Genomic DNA, 15119 nt, shown 5'->3' with positions numbered 1-15119 from the left:
CCACAGTAAAAGACCGCTCTAAAATAGGGGTCCAGATACTGACTGTTGTTCTGCCCCCACCCCCGGACCCATCCTCGCCAATACAATAAAACTGCACATTTTATAGTGTCCTTTTATTGTGGGCACCATAAGACACAAATGTGTAAATGAGGAAAATGGTGGTTACACCAGATAGTGACTAATTTTAAACCTATGTAACAACACCTATTCACACTTGTGAGTTGTATTTTGGCAAAGTAGAAGTGCTCACTAAACAGCATTAGATGGATTTCTGAACATTTGAGAGAAATAGGCCTTTTGTGTGCGTTGAAAGATTCGTAATCCTGTAGATTTAGCTCATGGAAAAATGTTCATATTTTTGAACTACTTTACAGTGAATCACAAACGTCCGCGTATTCAAATCATTTGTTTCATGGACCACCCGTCAGCACTCACGGAAGGGCCGAAATAAAACTACGTATTTGCCACGTTCTGTCGTTTTTTTAAGACAATGTTTTTAATTGTGTACCAACGAATTAAAAATATTAAATATGCATGTCATCATTTTCCTTCCTATGTTGAGAATACAGTGTGCTTTATGTTTTGTCACGTTTCCTTGTTTATGTTTTCAAAGAGCGTCGTCGTTCAGTTCCACCACGCACATTGTTGGCCCCGCCCCAAGCTCAACGAGTTTGGCTACCGCGTTGCCTGCTGGGAAATGTTGTTTTGTTAGTTCAATAAATTACTTTTTCTTTTTGTCACTGCCTTCTTTTTAGAACTACATTTCCCAGACACTACCGGCTTTGTTGTGACTAGTTAGCCCAGGCCCGTGGATAGTGCAATATTTATCGGCCTGCCTGCAAACAGCTGCATCGTCGTTGAACACTGGACCACAGGTTTCTTTAGAATTTTTTCATTCAATAATTACTTTCCTGAGTTTTTCGGGATAATGAATTGACGTTGGTGACACGAATTGGTGACGGTAGACATTATTTGTCGTTATTGACGCGTTTCGAACCAGTTAATCAAGGTAAATTCACGTCACGAGCAAAACACTGGAGCATAACGTCACTTGTCCTCCTTTTTTTGTTGCAAAAAAAGGGTTAATTAAGTCGTTTATTCTACGACTTGGCTAATGTCAAAATGCAAAGATGACGGTTTTTTTGCCATTTAAAGTGTCGTATTTAAAATAGTTAATGTCATGCTTTTCAAAATTAAGTCCACATGTGTAAACTAAAGTTCATGAGCACATCTGATGAAATTGACCTCAGAGTCAGGGTCACTTACTATGACACGGCCTGGAGGTTGTTGTTTTATGACGCAACAAGGCCCTTGCGTTGAATAAAACGTCGGTGTGTTGTAAATAAAACTACATTTAGTAACATCTTTTTGCAAACTCCTCAGTGTTGCTGTCAAACTGGTATCATGTCAAACACGTCCAGTGATACCGAGTCGTCCTGTGGCTGGAGCATCATCAGCATGGAGGTGAAACACTCAACTCAACTTTATTTATATAGTGCATTTACAACAGCTGCAGCTGTAACAAAGCCCTTACAGAATACAAGAGGGAATAATAATCAAACCTAACAAACCAACAAAATATTTTTCTCCATTCTTACAAATGCGAAAAGTCTCCTACCACCAGTTCATCAGCGATGTCATGATCACAGCATGAACACGATATGCGCTACAAACTGAAATACTCAACAAAATGAAATAACGCATGAAACAATTTGCACATAAAAAGCACCTACTCCATACTTGTCAACCCCGGGGGTTTAGTGAATCTTACGAAAGTTGTAATCTCATACATATCTGTACATATATGTATTTAACCTTAACACATTACACATTATTTTCGAATGGCTGGTGTCACGTGATTGGAAATCAGCTTTAGCAGACGAAATCAAGGTCATGGGACAATATCGCAAGAGTGAGCAGACGACAGTTTGAAAATGGCGGTACCAAAGAAGTACAACTACATTAAAGGAATGTGATGGCATTTTTTAAAAAAGTAAACATGATCAAATTGACATTGGCCGTACAGATTCACGATATACGGTGTACATGTTTCAAAAGGTATTTGCACCTGTACAAATTACACAGAAAGTGTACAACTTGGGAACATACAGTACATCTTATATTTTCCTACTCTGAAAAAATTATGGATACTGGGCTTTTGAGTGAAAATTCAGGATGAGGCTAAAATGCACTATAGCCTTGAAAGGCAAACTTACTTTGACTCTGAACTTTTTGATGCATATGTCCAACTGTTGCTGTTTCAGTAATTTTTTGACAATTTTTGCCATTTTCTAATTGAAATTGTTTCCAAGGATGCCCACTTCTCTTCCTTTCTGTGACTTTCCAAGTCACTATTTTTGTTGCAGCAGACTCTCATGATGTCTAAATGCGAACAATGAAAAGTTTACTGGTCCATTCATACAATCAAAACTTTAGAGCTTTTTTTTTCATGAAAATTCATCTGAAACTTAAGCCTAATATTTCAAACGTTTTATGAACAGTGCCTCCATGTTGAATAAGATATCTATATATTAGCTAGCTACCTTATTTTGTGACACAAGAGGGCAACAATGAAGAAATATATTTTTAATAATGCCAGCTCTTGTTTTGAATCTCATTAGATTGTGAGTACCTAATTTACTTGTCCCTAAAATATTAATGTGCCTTTTGAATACCAGTCAAAATGAAAATCTCTGGTCTATTGTAGTTTACTACGACATACTTTTTTTCAGAGCATGTCTAAAACAATCCTTGCCTGAACCTGACAGACCTCATCAAATGAACTGTGCGTTGCATTCCTGTAGTGTCTCATTTCTTTTCTTTGCGTTGTTTACAGGGCTCCGATATTGAGACTTTGGTGGCAGACGTCACGGGACAGCCTGTAGCTGATGCCCAAGAGCGTCCTGCTGCGGTGGAACCAAAAATGCAGGACTCTCAAGGCTCCACTTCTGCTTGTATGGATCTCCCTGTTAAGAGCGACACTGTTACAAATCGAAGTATAGTTCTTCTGAAAAATGTCTTTTGACATTTAGTTACATCCGAGTATCACCTTTTGGAAGGCTGCGTTGCACCAACTTGAGTGACTTGAGTTAAGCGGGTTACTCGCATACCAATCACCTTTTTAGCCGATTCTTAAATGTGAGAGTTTATGGAAAGTCATTTGAGCATTTATTCTATATCCTAAGAGAATTTAACAATTGCAAAACGATTAAGGCGCACTAATAGAACGACTGTCTTCTTACTAGTGACATTAAGACTTTTCTGTACACTAGTAGAACGACACTGGCATATTAGAACTACATGATAACTAGCGAGGCAAAAGTAGTAGGCGTCTTGGTGCCGCAAGTAGGGTCCAGGAGGCTACGGGTGTGTGATGCATGCCAACTAGTTAGGCTAAGTAGTGTCACAAGTGCAGCACAGTAATTTAATTGCATACTCATTAGAGATAGACCGATATGCTTTTTTCAGGGCCGATACCGATTATTAGTAGTCAAGGAGGCCGATAACCGATATTTGGAGCCGATATTCATTTTCAGTAAAAAGAAAAATATTGGCATCAAAATCTAAAGAAAAATTTACTCTTAACTTTGTTGCAACGTTTTTAAGCATGTTTATTGAAGAATGTTTCAGGTTTGCATAATGTTGATTTAAAAAAAAAAAATTTTTATAATTATTTCAAGAAATTTTTGACGATGGACATCTAATATAAAATTATAACAAAAAGTTCAGGGAGCACCCGGGGTTGTCAGCATGTCTTAAAAAGGATAAATGAAAACTTAAACAATAGCACCATGTAGTTTTCGACAGTAAATGAAAATTTCAAAATGACAGAAATGTTAAAAATTTCACATAGCTTTGTTTTGATTTCCACAGTTTTAAATTGATTATCGTCCAGCAGAGTTTTAAAAAAAGCCAGGTGCATATCAGGAACATTGAACACATGCGACATCTGATAATTGAGCCTTTTCTCACTTTTGATTGAAATTCCGGTGTGTTTTTTTTTTTTTACATTTATTCCTAACGAATGCTTCCTATAGTTTTAGCTGGACGTAACGATGACAGAGATCACGGCTCACTTGACGACACATTGGGAGAACAAACCGTGGACAAGACACTGTGCACCTTAGAGGTGAGAAAGCTCACAGCCACACTGTCGCCACTTCCTGTACAAATGTGACCTCGCCACCTTTAGGCTGGAGCCGATGACCCGACGGCGGAGGAGCGCGTGGCTCTGCTGTCCTTCAGCGACCACTCTGACATCGTGACGCTGCAGGAGCTGAAGGAGGACGAGCGTGACGGCGCCGAGTGCACGCCGACCACCGACGAGGGCTCCTTTCTGGGCATGTCGTGCAGCAGCCAGTATGCATTCACCGCTGCAGATTCTGGTAGGACCTCAAAGGCTCTACGCCCCTGGTTTCGATTTCCAGTTGGACCGTTTGTTATATTGGGGAAAAATACCCCCCCGGCCCCAAATTGTCCCACTACATCTTATTTGTTCATTTTACATCACCAAAGCAGGTCTGGGGTTCAGTCACTGGAAAGTTGCGCAAAGCCTTGTGAACTTGGGCTGCCATCTACGAAGTCGGCTCGCAAGAGGCCGCACTTTGACAGGTGGCCTAATTCAAGTGTGACCATTGAGAACTTGTCCACAAACCACTAATCTAACTAAAACCGCCGGGACACATGCAAAGACTAATCATGATCACATTTTTGTGCCGTGCTGTTCTTCACCGTTTAGCTCCTTGTTTGTATTTTGTCTCTGTTTGGCATGCAGATACTTTCCCAAAGTTTAGTGAGCCAACAGTGTATTTCGCGTTACAAAAATCTGGTAGCACACCGTCAAACATAAACACCACAAAAAGTATGTCAAACCGACTGAAATGATGATAATGTCAGCAATTTACTCACAAAGTTCCTTACTTGTATGAAATCTAGGCCTGTTGAACACAAAGCTGTTCAAATGAACCCTCAATATTTGTGGGGGCTCGGGATCGAGCCCTGCTGCGAATAGCAACCAATAGGTTTGTGATTGTCTGTGGATGCCAAAAGATTTCCGCAAAACACTTCCAAATGGAGAGGATCATAAAGCATCGCAATGCTTCTCGCATATAATGATGTCATATGTAATATAATACATATACAATATATATAATATTATGTTATAATGTTATACAAAAGCGACAGTTTGATAGTTAAATGATTCAACACAAACCACAGCTTACATAATGGCCTAAATCACTCGTTGGCACTAACTGACATGATATCACACATGGGCAAACAAATATGCGCTTTAATAACTTAACCAAGCAGTAATCCGTTATTCTACTGACCTTTTGAAATATATTGTTTCAAAATATATATAAAATTATATAAAAGCAAAAAGATACGTACTTTGACTTCTGTCATGCACGAAGTACATTCTGGACTGCCACCATCTTAACACTTGAAAAATAAACTACCAATTGAACGTAACAACACCAGGTTTCCACCAGATGGTGCCAAAGTATTTTTTTTGTTTCTTTGGACTGAGCACCAAATCGGAGAATAGCCAAACTGTTTTTTAGGACTATTGCAGGTTCCCCCAAATATCTGCAAATTTGCGCCACTTTGATCACATTAGTGTCAACTTTTTGAAAAAATAAAGAAAAAAGTCATGCATCCCTACAAGCACTGAAGTATACACACTCTGAAAAGCAATACATTTGCACATTGTGACGACTTTTTTTTGTGGCATCAATTATGTAATCAGTCAATTATTCTCTGCTGTTGAATTAAAAGGTGGCTTGTGCTAAATTTGAGCGAACGGATTTTGTTCAATATAAGGGAAAATATTTTGATGACTGAAATGAAAACCTTTGCATGATGGAAAAAGCACACAAAGTATTACATCGGGACTATTTTGGCATGAATAACCACACGTACGTATGTATGCACGCATGTATATCATGTTATTGACTCATTTACCATTTTCTTTCTGAATACAAATGAAGATGATTACCACATTGACTCCCGCATGTGTTTCTGGAAGTTTTCCCAGCTCAGCCGGCGCCTGCGGCTCCAAGCTCCAGCAGCAGCGATGATGAAGTGGCACCAAACTTTACAGTGCGAAGGCGCAGGTTGAGGAGGAATACCACAAACGCGGCGACGGAGGAGGAGGAAGAGGAGGAGGAGGAGATGACCGTGGAGTCTGAGGAGGAAGACGAGAAGCGGCAGGCGGAGCAAACGGCAGCCCGACCAGTAACGCCGAGAGCGAAAAGCCAAGGCAGCGGAACCCTCAACTCTTGTATCCTGCTCGCTCTCGTCATTGCCCTCAGCATGGGCTTCGGACACTTCTACGGTATGGAATCAGTCAACGTGATTTGTTTTTTTATATGACATGCGAGGAGAACATTGCCCTAGTAGTTAGCTTAGCACAGGTTCAAGGAGCTGGCGGCCTTCCTGCGTGGAGTTTTCAGCCAAAACATGTTCGGTTCATTCAAGTCTGTTTACCGGCCTTTATCTTGCCAAGGTACATATTTTACGGAGTAAAAAAAATCTCACGGATCACCATCAAACACAAATGTCACGATAAATGTCTGATGGATGGTAAAAATAATGATGAATTTGTCTGAATCTCCAAAACGATCATATTTGAGGAAACAAAAACAAAAAACTGCTTGTTTGTTGAGCCATTCTCATTGTTGTCTTATTTACAGGCACCGTGCAAGTACAAGAGAGACAGAAAACAGTCGACAAAGTCCGAGAGAGTGAGCTCGACAGCGTAAGGGATGTGCTTCATTATCATGTAAGTATTGATCACACTTTTTCATTATCGGTCATTCCAGTTGAAAGTGGAAATGTTCCATGAAAAAGTCCAATTATCCTTGGCTTATAGTCAACTGAGATGACTTTTACTTCAATCAGTCAAGCGTCAGTTTTTTTATTTTTTTATTTTGAGTGTGCCATTGTTTTCACGCGCAGATCAAGAGTGACGATCTTGGCCTGGATGATTGGGATGAGCAGCAGCTTATTTCGTTGCTCACACAGGTCATCAAGAAGATGAGCAAGGAGAACAAGGAGCTCAGCGTCCAGCAGGAACTTGTTCAGGTAACTTCTATTTCTTTGCCTTCTTTAAGGTACTCGTGAAAATCTTCCCTCGACTGGTTATCAGTAGAGCCAAGGCGTTTACGAAGCTAGCGAGTTAGCGCAAACAGTGCCTTTAGCATCCTTTTTCACACCCACCCTTCCCCCTTTTAACGTCCGCATGCTGCCATCAGCCACGTCCGCCTTTTGTCTCTATAAGCAGCGTGTCAGCAGGAAGTGTTCCCAATCAGTCAAGCGGAGCGCATCATCAAACTTACACATTTCCAGATTTTGGAACTCGGTGCACACATAAGGCGCGCCGCATTATAAGGCGCCTCGTCCATTTTGGAGAAAGTTGAAGACTTTTAAGAGCGCCTTATTCCCATTCCTTTTTTTTTTTTTTGTTCCTCATCCCAATTAGGTCCAGCGAGATGGCCAGGCAATGTTAGCGAGACAGAGGGAGGCGGAGAACCTGGCGTTGACCACCATGAACCGGCAGCTGAAAAGCTCCTTGGGGCAAGAAGAAAAGTCCCTGTCCGCCTTGCAGGAGGAGCTGAGGAGCCTGCGCTCCAGGATTCGAGACCTGGAGCCTTCGGGGGCCGCGGCCGACGCGCTGTTGTCCGAAAACCAGAGGCTGAAGGCGGAGCTGGCGGGGGAGAAGGAACTGAGGAACAAGCTCGACAATGAGAGGACGCTTACGTATGAGGCACAGTCGAGGGAGTTCAGGTCCCGGCTGAGGGAGCTGGAGAAAAGGCTGAGCTTTGAGCAGCAGCGTTCCGACATGTGGGAGAGGCTTTACCTGGAAACCAAAGAAGACCGGGCTAAAGGAGATACGGAAGGCAAAGTGCCGAAAGCAAAAGTGCGACGGTCAGGGATCGTGGGAGAGACCTTTGATGCGGTCAAGAACTCCACCAAGGAGTTTGTCCACCATCACAAAGAGCAAATTAAGAAAGCCAAGGAAGCCGTGAAGGCAAACCTGCGCAAATTCTCCGATTCCGTCAAATCCACTTTCCGCCACTTCAAGGACTCGGCCTCCACCTTTATCGACAAGATGACGAGAGAAGGTACAAAATATTACGAAGCAAGAAAGCACAAGAAGAAAAAGGGTCATCCCAAAGAAGGCGCCAACACACGCAAACCAGGAGAGCGAGTCCATAAAGAGCGAGGCCGGAGCGCCGAGCCGAAACGATGCAGCGGAGTCTTCGATTGTGCTTACCAGGAGTCCGTGAGCGTTTTCAACAAAGCCACGGATCCCGTACGAGCAGACGAGTTCCACCAGCTGCTGTGGAGCTACTTGCAGCGGGAAGTCCACCACTTCCATCACTGGAAGGAACTGGAGAGCTTCATCAACGGCTTCTTCCACAACGGCCTCTTCATCCACGACCGCATGCTCTTCACGGACTTTGTGAGCAGCGTGGAACACTACCTGGTCAACCTGCCCGACTACCACGGCCTGCACGACGACGTCTTTGGGGACGTCGACGACTTCATCTACAGACACCTTTTCGGCGAAGCGTACGCGAAGAGCAACGGGCCGAGGTGAGCGGACTGCATTCGTCGGGGTTGGGGCTCGAGAGCCGCTGCCGTTAGCTCCAATCTACCACTAATTCATATTCCCCCTACACCCAAGAATAGCTCAAATCAACTCTCCCAGTTGAAAGAAATTGAAAATCCCCCCCCCCCCCCCCCCCAAAAAAAAACATTTTTTTCCCAATGTGCTTTTAAATAAGAAAAATAGCTTTGTGCAGTATTGTATAAAAGGTATTGTACTTAACTTTCAACAAAGAGACTGTAGTTATGATTCATTTATTAATTTTTTAGGTATGTGAAAAATTGTTTTTTTGGTTTTTTTTAAAAAGTCTTCTTAGAGTTGTTTGGTTTTTGTAATGAATTGACAATCACAAGGCCTTTTTTTTTTTTTAATGTTACCATAAAATCCAGTGCATTATATGCATTTTTTTCCCCTAAAAAAATGCACAGATGAATGATAAAATAATGGACACCAGCAAATCAGGGTACCATATTATATACATAGGTACAGAGAAAAAAAAATACATTTTAAGGTTGTTCAGCAACACCGGCCCCTCTGGAAAATTCATTTTCCCCAAATTCCCAATGGCCTACGACTGTCTTCAGTTGGGCACTTATTGTACCTATAATCATTGCATTCTTACATGTAAAATACTCCCTGTTTAATCTTGAATCCCCCAGCGGGCCTCTCGAACGACCAGACTCCAGAGAGGAGTCGAGGACAAAGCATCAAAGTCGCCGGCAGCAGAGACAAAAAGCGCGGCATCACAGCGAGCGAAGAAGCAGGCATATGGCTGACGTCAAAATGGAACTGGGCCCCATGCCGTTCGATCGCAAATGCTGAACACTTCTGGGCAGGTTTGATAGTTGTCGTAGTGGTAGTGCCTCCGGAGTACTACAATGGGTTGCTCTCATCAGTTTGCTGCATAATGTTTTTGTTTTAACGCTGCTGAATTTCCAGGTGCTTTACCATCGGAAAGACATTGTCAGACGCACTTTAAATGCATTGGATTGAGATATTTTTCCTGTTCAGAAAAGAGCACCTGTGTTGGAAGACAAACTATTAAACCCCAAATTACAATGCAAATGTGCATTTTTGGTTAACGGGATGCTCTGCCGCTCCATAACAACATACAGAAGTAGACCCTCTTGCCTTAAATAAAAAGTATTACAAATGCTGTTATGCACTCCAAACATTGTTTAGGATTGAGAAAGTTCCAAATGTTTACCTTAAGCGAGGTGGCAATGAATATGTGCTGGTGTGATTTTCTAGCTGCACAAACAAATCCCTTAAATTGTGAAGGTTGTTTTTTAAGAATATGTGAACTGGTTAACCTTATAGCTACAGCTCAGCTTATGGTCTCTTCCTGAAAGTGAGGTTGGTATCCTAATTAAAAATAGCGGATTGGCAGCGCAAGCTATTGTGGTGGCGGGGGGAAAGTCCCTCTCCAAAGTGGATTTGATTTGAAGCTTCAAGGACAAGCATGTGTGATTCAATTGCTTTCGACGCTCTTTTAACATTCCTTTTTTCCCTCTCTTTAATGTGCATTTGCAAGAAGGAAAACAACTGATTTTTGTGAATAAAATGTTTTTCATCATCTATTGTATAAAATCAGACATGGTCCTGTTGGTGGCTTTCATAAATAAAGATTCTTCCTCCAACTCCTCCCTCAGGAAAATTGAGTGTATATGTTTTATAACCACTAGGCATTCATCCTTTACCATGATGCATATCCTTAAAAATGTTTGGGTTGACTTCCGCTTTAAACATTGACCTTTCAAATGTTTTAATTAATCTTTTACATACAACTACGACTTTTCATCACAAAACTGACATCACACTCGCCCATAAGAGTATGAAATATGTATATATTTTCTAGCATACTGCAGTAGTTAACTCCCAGAAATCATTTGTGTAAGCAAATATTTTTCATTGGTAACACAAGGTGGCAGCACTGAGCGATCACGTAAGTAGCGCATCCAAACTGGCCCCGACGATGACGTCACATCAGCCCGACGTCGGTGAGTGAGAAGTCACGCCACATTTTCAGCGTTGTGATGCTTTGCAGGTTGCGAACCCGGTTTGCGAAATCCAGCTGCAGGGCTTCGTTGACGGTCACACGGAAGCGGTCGACGTCACACTGGATGATAATCTGAACAAGACGACATCAGGGTGAGCAACACCTTTGCTCAGAGCTGTTCAACCAGTCAACATGCTTTCAATGTATAGCTTAACAACAGACTTGTCGCCAGTCAGTGTCAGGGCACGTATAGACAAGGTCATGGTTGTTAATGAAAATGGACAAAATTGTAATAAAGACCATAAGACTACGTGTAAAATGACGTAGTGAGCGACGTGACCTCAAAGTCGTGTCCGAGCCCAAAGGGGAAGGGCTCCACTGTCTTCTCCTCTTTGTCTTCGGTACCACTCAGGTGAGAGGTCATCACAATCTTTTGGTCTTTAATGCGAAAGACCAGGTGCAGTGCGGTGCCTTTGGCCGTGATCATGTTGAAGATGAATCTGCAATATGCATTCATTCAGATGTCTGCAAATGCAAACGTGTTGTCAGACTAACGTGGTTCAAGGACCTCTCGGCCGGCGGTTTGACTCGTCCTCTCACGGCGATGCTGCGGCCCGCGCTGAGACGGCCCAAAAGGTCAACTATGAATCCAAGCTGCGCACAACAATTTGTGTCAAAATTGCATGACCAAGCTGCTAAAAGACTCAAATCTGAGGACTTGGTCTGAAAAAAAGGGCTATGGGTGCCTCAGGAAAATGCTCTTCACCATTTCGACCAAAACTCACCACTTGAGGCGACACAACAAGCATGCACGAGCCTTTGACGTCATCGGGCATGCGCGTCAGAGAAGAGTTTTCATTCCAGAGTGTGACGTGACCTGGTCCCGATGTTGGCAGCTGGGCAGGTGGAAGAATAGGACAAAGTGGGGGGCGAGTAGTAGCAGGGGGAGTGGCACAAGTGGGAGGAGGAAGAGTGGCGCAAGTAGTTGGCGCAAGGGTTGGACATGTTGTTGGAGGGGCACAAGTGGGACAAGAACACTTAGGAAAAGTACAAGTAGGACAGTTACAAGGAGGACAATGAAGAGGAGGGGCACGAAAGTCCTTGGCTGCAGGGGTGCAAACAGATTTTAATGTCAACCTGCACATTCAAAAATATCGCCGCTGTCCTGTGAAAAACACTTACCCCCTGTGTTTTTTTTTTTTTTTCATTTTTCTACAGACATTGCATTAATGTGAAAATTTAAAAAGTTTCCAAAATAGGAGAGAAGTGTTTTTCACGGGACAGCGACAATATGCAAAGCAAGCAAGCGCTCCTTGACTTCAGGACCTTTTTTACAGATGAATTGTAGTTCATCTTGGCAGACGCAGTCATTGAGCTTCCCATCTTGTCTCACTTCAACACAGTCCTCATTGCGCCTGGCGTTGTTGGGCTCTCCTTTATTCCACCGGAAGTAGTCCTGTACATCACATGGGGAATGTGGTGGCTTTAGCATGTCCTTTTCCAAACGTTTTCTTAAAGTAAAACTTGTAATATTTATTGATAGTTTTATTCTGGTAATCAAAACTTTTGTTTCCTCACGCTGCCTGTTTACTCTCATCAAATGGTCGCGCTTTTTACACCAAAAATACTTGATAGCTGAAATACTGAACTCTTTGGTTTGTTACTTTTTTCTCATCAATTAGGCCTCAATTTATTATTAAATTCCAACTTTGTCCAGGTCAGACTACAGCCTAATTATAGCTTTAAATCAGGGATGGGCCACACTCCGAACCTTTTATTAATTGAAAAGATGTATTATTATTTTCTAATTAAAAATCCCAGAAAAATTTAAAAACTAAAATTAAATAAATGGCCCCCCCCCCCAAAAAAAAATACCTGCCAATTTGTGATTCTGCCGAACTGCAAATATGCAGGGGTTGACCGTAGTTTTAAGTTGTAATTTCACCATTCACCACTGGATGGCATACATCTTAGTTGTGCTTACACTGGGTCTTATACTCCCCTGTACTTCAGCATGTTCAGAATGCAATTCTTGCACTTAATGCTGATTCTTGTTCATCAATTTTGTGCCGTCCTTGGTCGTATTAATGCAAGACAGCCCTTTACACTGGGGAGAAAAAATTGTATTTTATTGTTTGCTTCAAACCCTTTGTTGTTCTGTTAGAATAGAGGGTCTTTTATACCTGCATTTGAAAATGAAATATTTTAAGAGCACATATATTGCAGGTCTACACTTATTTCGTCCCAAAATAGCATTTTGTCATGCATCTAGTTAGGAATTGCATGGTCCTATGTGGCCTCCTAGTAGCACTGATGAAAATCTGTGGTAATATTTTATTCTTATAATCTTTTTACTATTTTGGTCAAATATGACCCTTATAACATTGTAATCGTTTTGTAAATGACTTTTCACAGCTGATACAATGACATTTTGGTTGTCATAACATTATGTTTTTGCAAAAAATAAAGGACATTTTTCTCTTTTCGAATTGGGATGACACATTCAGAAAATTTCAACTTTATTCTTGTTACATGTACTTTTTTCATTCCAAATTCCAACTTTTGGGGACAATGACCTAATGATTCGCTTACCGCAGCGGTTTTGTCACTATTGTAAAAGTCGTAATCCCAAAAGAACAACCAGTCTGTCCTTTTTATGGTCAATCCCAAAAATGCGCTCCATCTTCCCGACTGCCGGACGAGCTCTTCGGGAAAAGAACAACAATCAGTTTGAGCACAAGGACAAAAGCCAAATGGATGGATCTTGTGAAGCATTGTGGGATCATTCCTGGAATTTTCAGGAATCGCCAAGGTGCTGTTTTGGTGCTTACCTATCAAGAAATCCAACTCTGCCTCTGAGTGGATGCTTGCAAGGTGAGCTTTATTTGCCACACAGTACTGCTCGGCATCAGACCAACTTTTGCGCAGACCTCCCGAGATGAAATAGCAATGATTGCAGTGCGGCTGCCACCCGTTCTTCTCGTCGCACTGGAGCCCCACAGTGGCTGAGGACATATTAGGGAGATGAGTCTTGACAGGTGTTTTTCATGCAACTCGTTCAAAGTCTTCCATTTTCCCGGGAGCAGCCATCTTGGGTCACTTTGGCCCTTGTGCCTGCCCCGAGAGTCACTTAAGTAATTCGCCCATGACCTGTTGCGTGTGGCGTTAGATCGATGCCACAATTGCGTAAGCGTAATGTCGACGCTAGCTTCTTTCTGCTACGCGTACAATACGCTAATTCACGCTCGCGATACAGGCGTTAGAATTGAGCCACAATTCTTAACCAATCAGGAGTTAGGCACTAGGGCTAATTCCGATTGGCTGTTTTCTATCCAATCGCATTTTACAGCAGCATTATTTCTGATGATTGCAGAACGGCACGCACGCACACACATCCTTGCATCATTGCAACGTGTGCCTGTTTTCCTGTACCTGCACATATTGTGACACCCGTGCTTGCAGCGGGATTTCGTTTGGGGGGGCACAACATTTATTTGAGGGGGCCAGGCCCCCTCTTGCCCCTGCCTCGACCCAGCCCTGAATAACACCAGACTACAATTTTATTACAGAACAAAACCCCAGAATGCCCCCCACTCCATTGTGCGGTAAGTCAACACCGATTTGATCATTCTATACAAATCTTGTTCAAACGTGTGTTTGCACACCCTTTGAAAAAAAAAAAATGAATGTGTCAATTACATAAATTTAAACATTAATTGACATTGATTCAGGTCTACCAAGTTGTAAGGAAGCGTGCTTTAAAAGTAATTTATGTCGTGTACTGTTTATGATACTTTATAATATATTACATCTATTTGGTTCATAGAGCAAACATTTCCATACCTTTTGTATCATAGTCGCGATTCAGATTCGCGCTCCCATCATTTCGCGCAATTACTACACTTGGCAGTTAAGACAAACTAACGCGGAAGAAAAGTTGAATAAAATATGACTTTCTGTGACGTACACTAGTGGTACTTGTTGACTTGGAATGAATACAGTAGCAGAAAATAACGCCATCATTCGTTCTACTCACACGTGACAGCGGACGGCACAAAGCTGGCGAAGGCGGCTATCAGGAGACGGAGGAACATGGTGACGATCTGCCGCTCCGCAGATGCGCTCGGGTCAGGTGTTTGTATTGGACTGGCAGACTAAACTGAGCAAGCCAGCGGGCTTGTCTACAGGATGGATGGATGGATTGGAGACTTCAAAGTGTGCAACTGCATGCCCCGCGCATACACGCCAAGCGCGTCACAGAGAGATGCGGGCACGTCGGGGATCAGGCACCAGAAACGTCTTTGCCAATCAAACCAATACGCTATCTCAAAGGCAAGGTACTTACGAAATCCACTCGTTTTGATTTCATTTCCAATCTTCATTGTGCGGACATTAACCACAAACATAACTCAAGTGCATGTGCATAAAGTTCTGTTGTGGACGTCTTCTATGTCAAGTAAAATCAAAATTAACTTTTATTTGTTTAGCCCAACTGAGACAACGGTT

At 42.3% G+C, this 15119-nt stretch overlaps 2 protein-coding genes across 4 annotated transcripts; one reads left to right on the top strand and one right to left on the bottom strand.

The window, feature by feature from the left end:
• Nucleotides 1-733: 733 nt before the first annotated feature.
• ccpg1 (cell cycle progression 1) lies at nucleotides 734-10254 on the top strand. Of its 3 annotated transcripts, none has more exons than XM_086024943.1 (10): nucleotides 734-875; nucleotides 1384-1464; nucleotides 2837-2954; nucleotides 4038-4129; nucleotides 4193-4385; nucleotides 6029-6337; nucleotides 6696-6784; nucleotides 7027-7086; nucleotides 7484-8601; nucleotides 9274-10254. In XM_086024943.1, exons 2-10 carry the CDS (start codon nucleotides 1405-1407, stop codon nucleotides 9434-9436), a joined length of 2202 nt encoding a protein of 733 aa, XP_085881069.1. In that variant the 5' UTR covers nucleotides 734-875; nucleotides 1384-1404; the 3' UTR covers nucleotides 9437-10254. The 3 variants fall into 3 exon arrangements, with proteins under 3 accessions (XP_085881069.1, XP_085881067.1, XP_085881068.1); XM_086024941.1 differs by having other exon boundaries at nucleotides 6961-7086; XM_086024942.1 differs by having other exon boundaries at nucleotides 863-1009; nucleotides 6961-7086.
• A 100-nt stretch (nucleotides 10255-10354) lies between these two features.
• On the bottom strand, nucleotides 10355-14980 carry LOC147150102 (uncharacterized). The gene is made up of 8 exons (XM_086024946.1): nucleotides 14650-14980; nucleotides 13445-13618; nucleotides 13206-13318; nucleotides 11940-12069; nucleotides 11399-11718; nucleotides 11182-11267; nucleotides 10954-11113; nucleotides 10355-10745 (listed from the first exon to the last, which is right to left on the bottom strand). The coding sequence occupies exons 1-8, from the start codon at nucleotides 14705-14707 to the stop codon at nucleotides 10596-10598; spliced, it is 1191 nt and encodes a 396-aa protein (XP_085881072.1). The 5' UTR covers nucleotides 14708-14980; the 3' UTR covers nucleotides 10355-10595.
• Nucleotides 14981-15119: the final 139 nt, after the last annotated feature.

Source organism: Filicampus tigris, chromosome 3, assembly GCF_054856515.1.
Source record: "Filicampus tigris isolate MCC_2025a chromosome 3, RoL_Ftig_1.0, whole genome shotgun sequence".
Classification (NCBI taxonomy): Eukaryota; Metazoa; Chordata; class Actinopteri; order Syngnathiformes; family Syngnathidae; genus Filicampus; species Filicampus tigris.
This window is presented reverse-complemented; position numbering and strand designations above follow the sequence as displayed.

Excerpts from the sequence above, each read along its gene's own strand:
- ccpg1 (XM_086024941.1), top strand. The coding sequence starts at position 1,405 with ATGTCAAACACGTCCAGTGATACCGAGTCGTCCTGTGGCTGGAGCATC. Across the intron at positions 2,955-4,037 it reads TCAAGGCTCCACTTCTGCTT|TTTTAGCTGGACGTAACGAT; the intron begins GTATGGATCTCC and ends TGCTTCCTATAG. Across the intron at positions 8,602-9,273 it reads GCGAAGAGCAACGGGCCGAG|CGGGCCTCTCGAACGACCAG; the intron begins GTGAGCGGACTG and ends TGAATCCCCCAG.
- LOC147150102 (XM_086024946.1), bottom strand. The coding sequence starts at position 14,707 with ATGTTCCTCCGTCTCCTGATAGCCGCCTTCGCCAGCTTTGTGCCGTCC. Across the intron at positions 13,319-13,444 it reads AGAGTTGGATTTCTTGATAG|AGCTCGTCCGGCAGTCGGGA; the intron begins GTAAGCACCAAA and ends CTTTTCCCGAAG. Across the intron at positions 11,268-11,398 it reads TTGTTGTGTCGCCTCAAGTG|CTTGGATTCATAGTTGACCT; the intron begins GTGAGTTTTGGT and ends TGTTGTGCGCAG.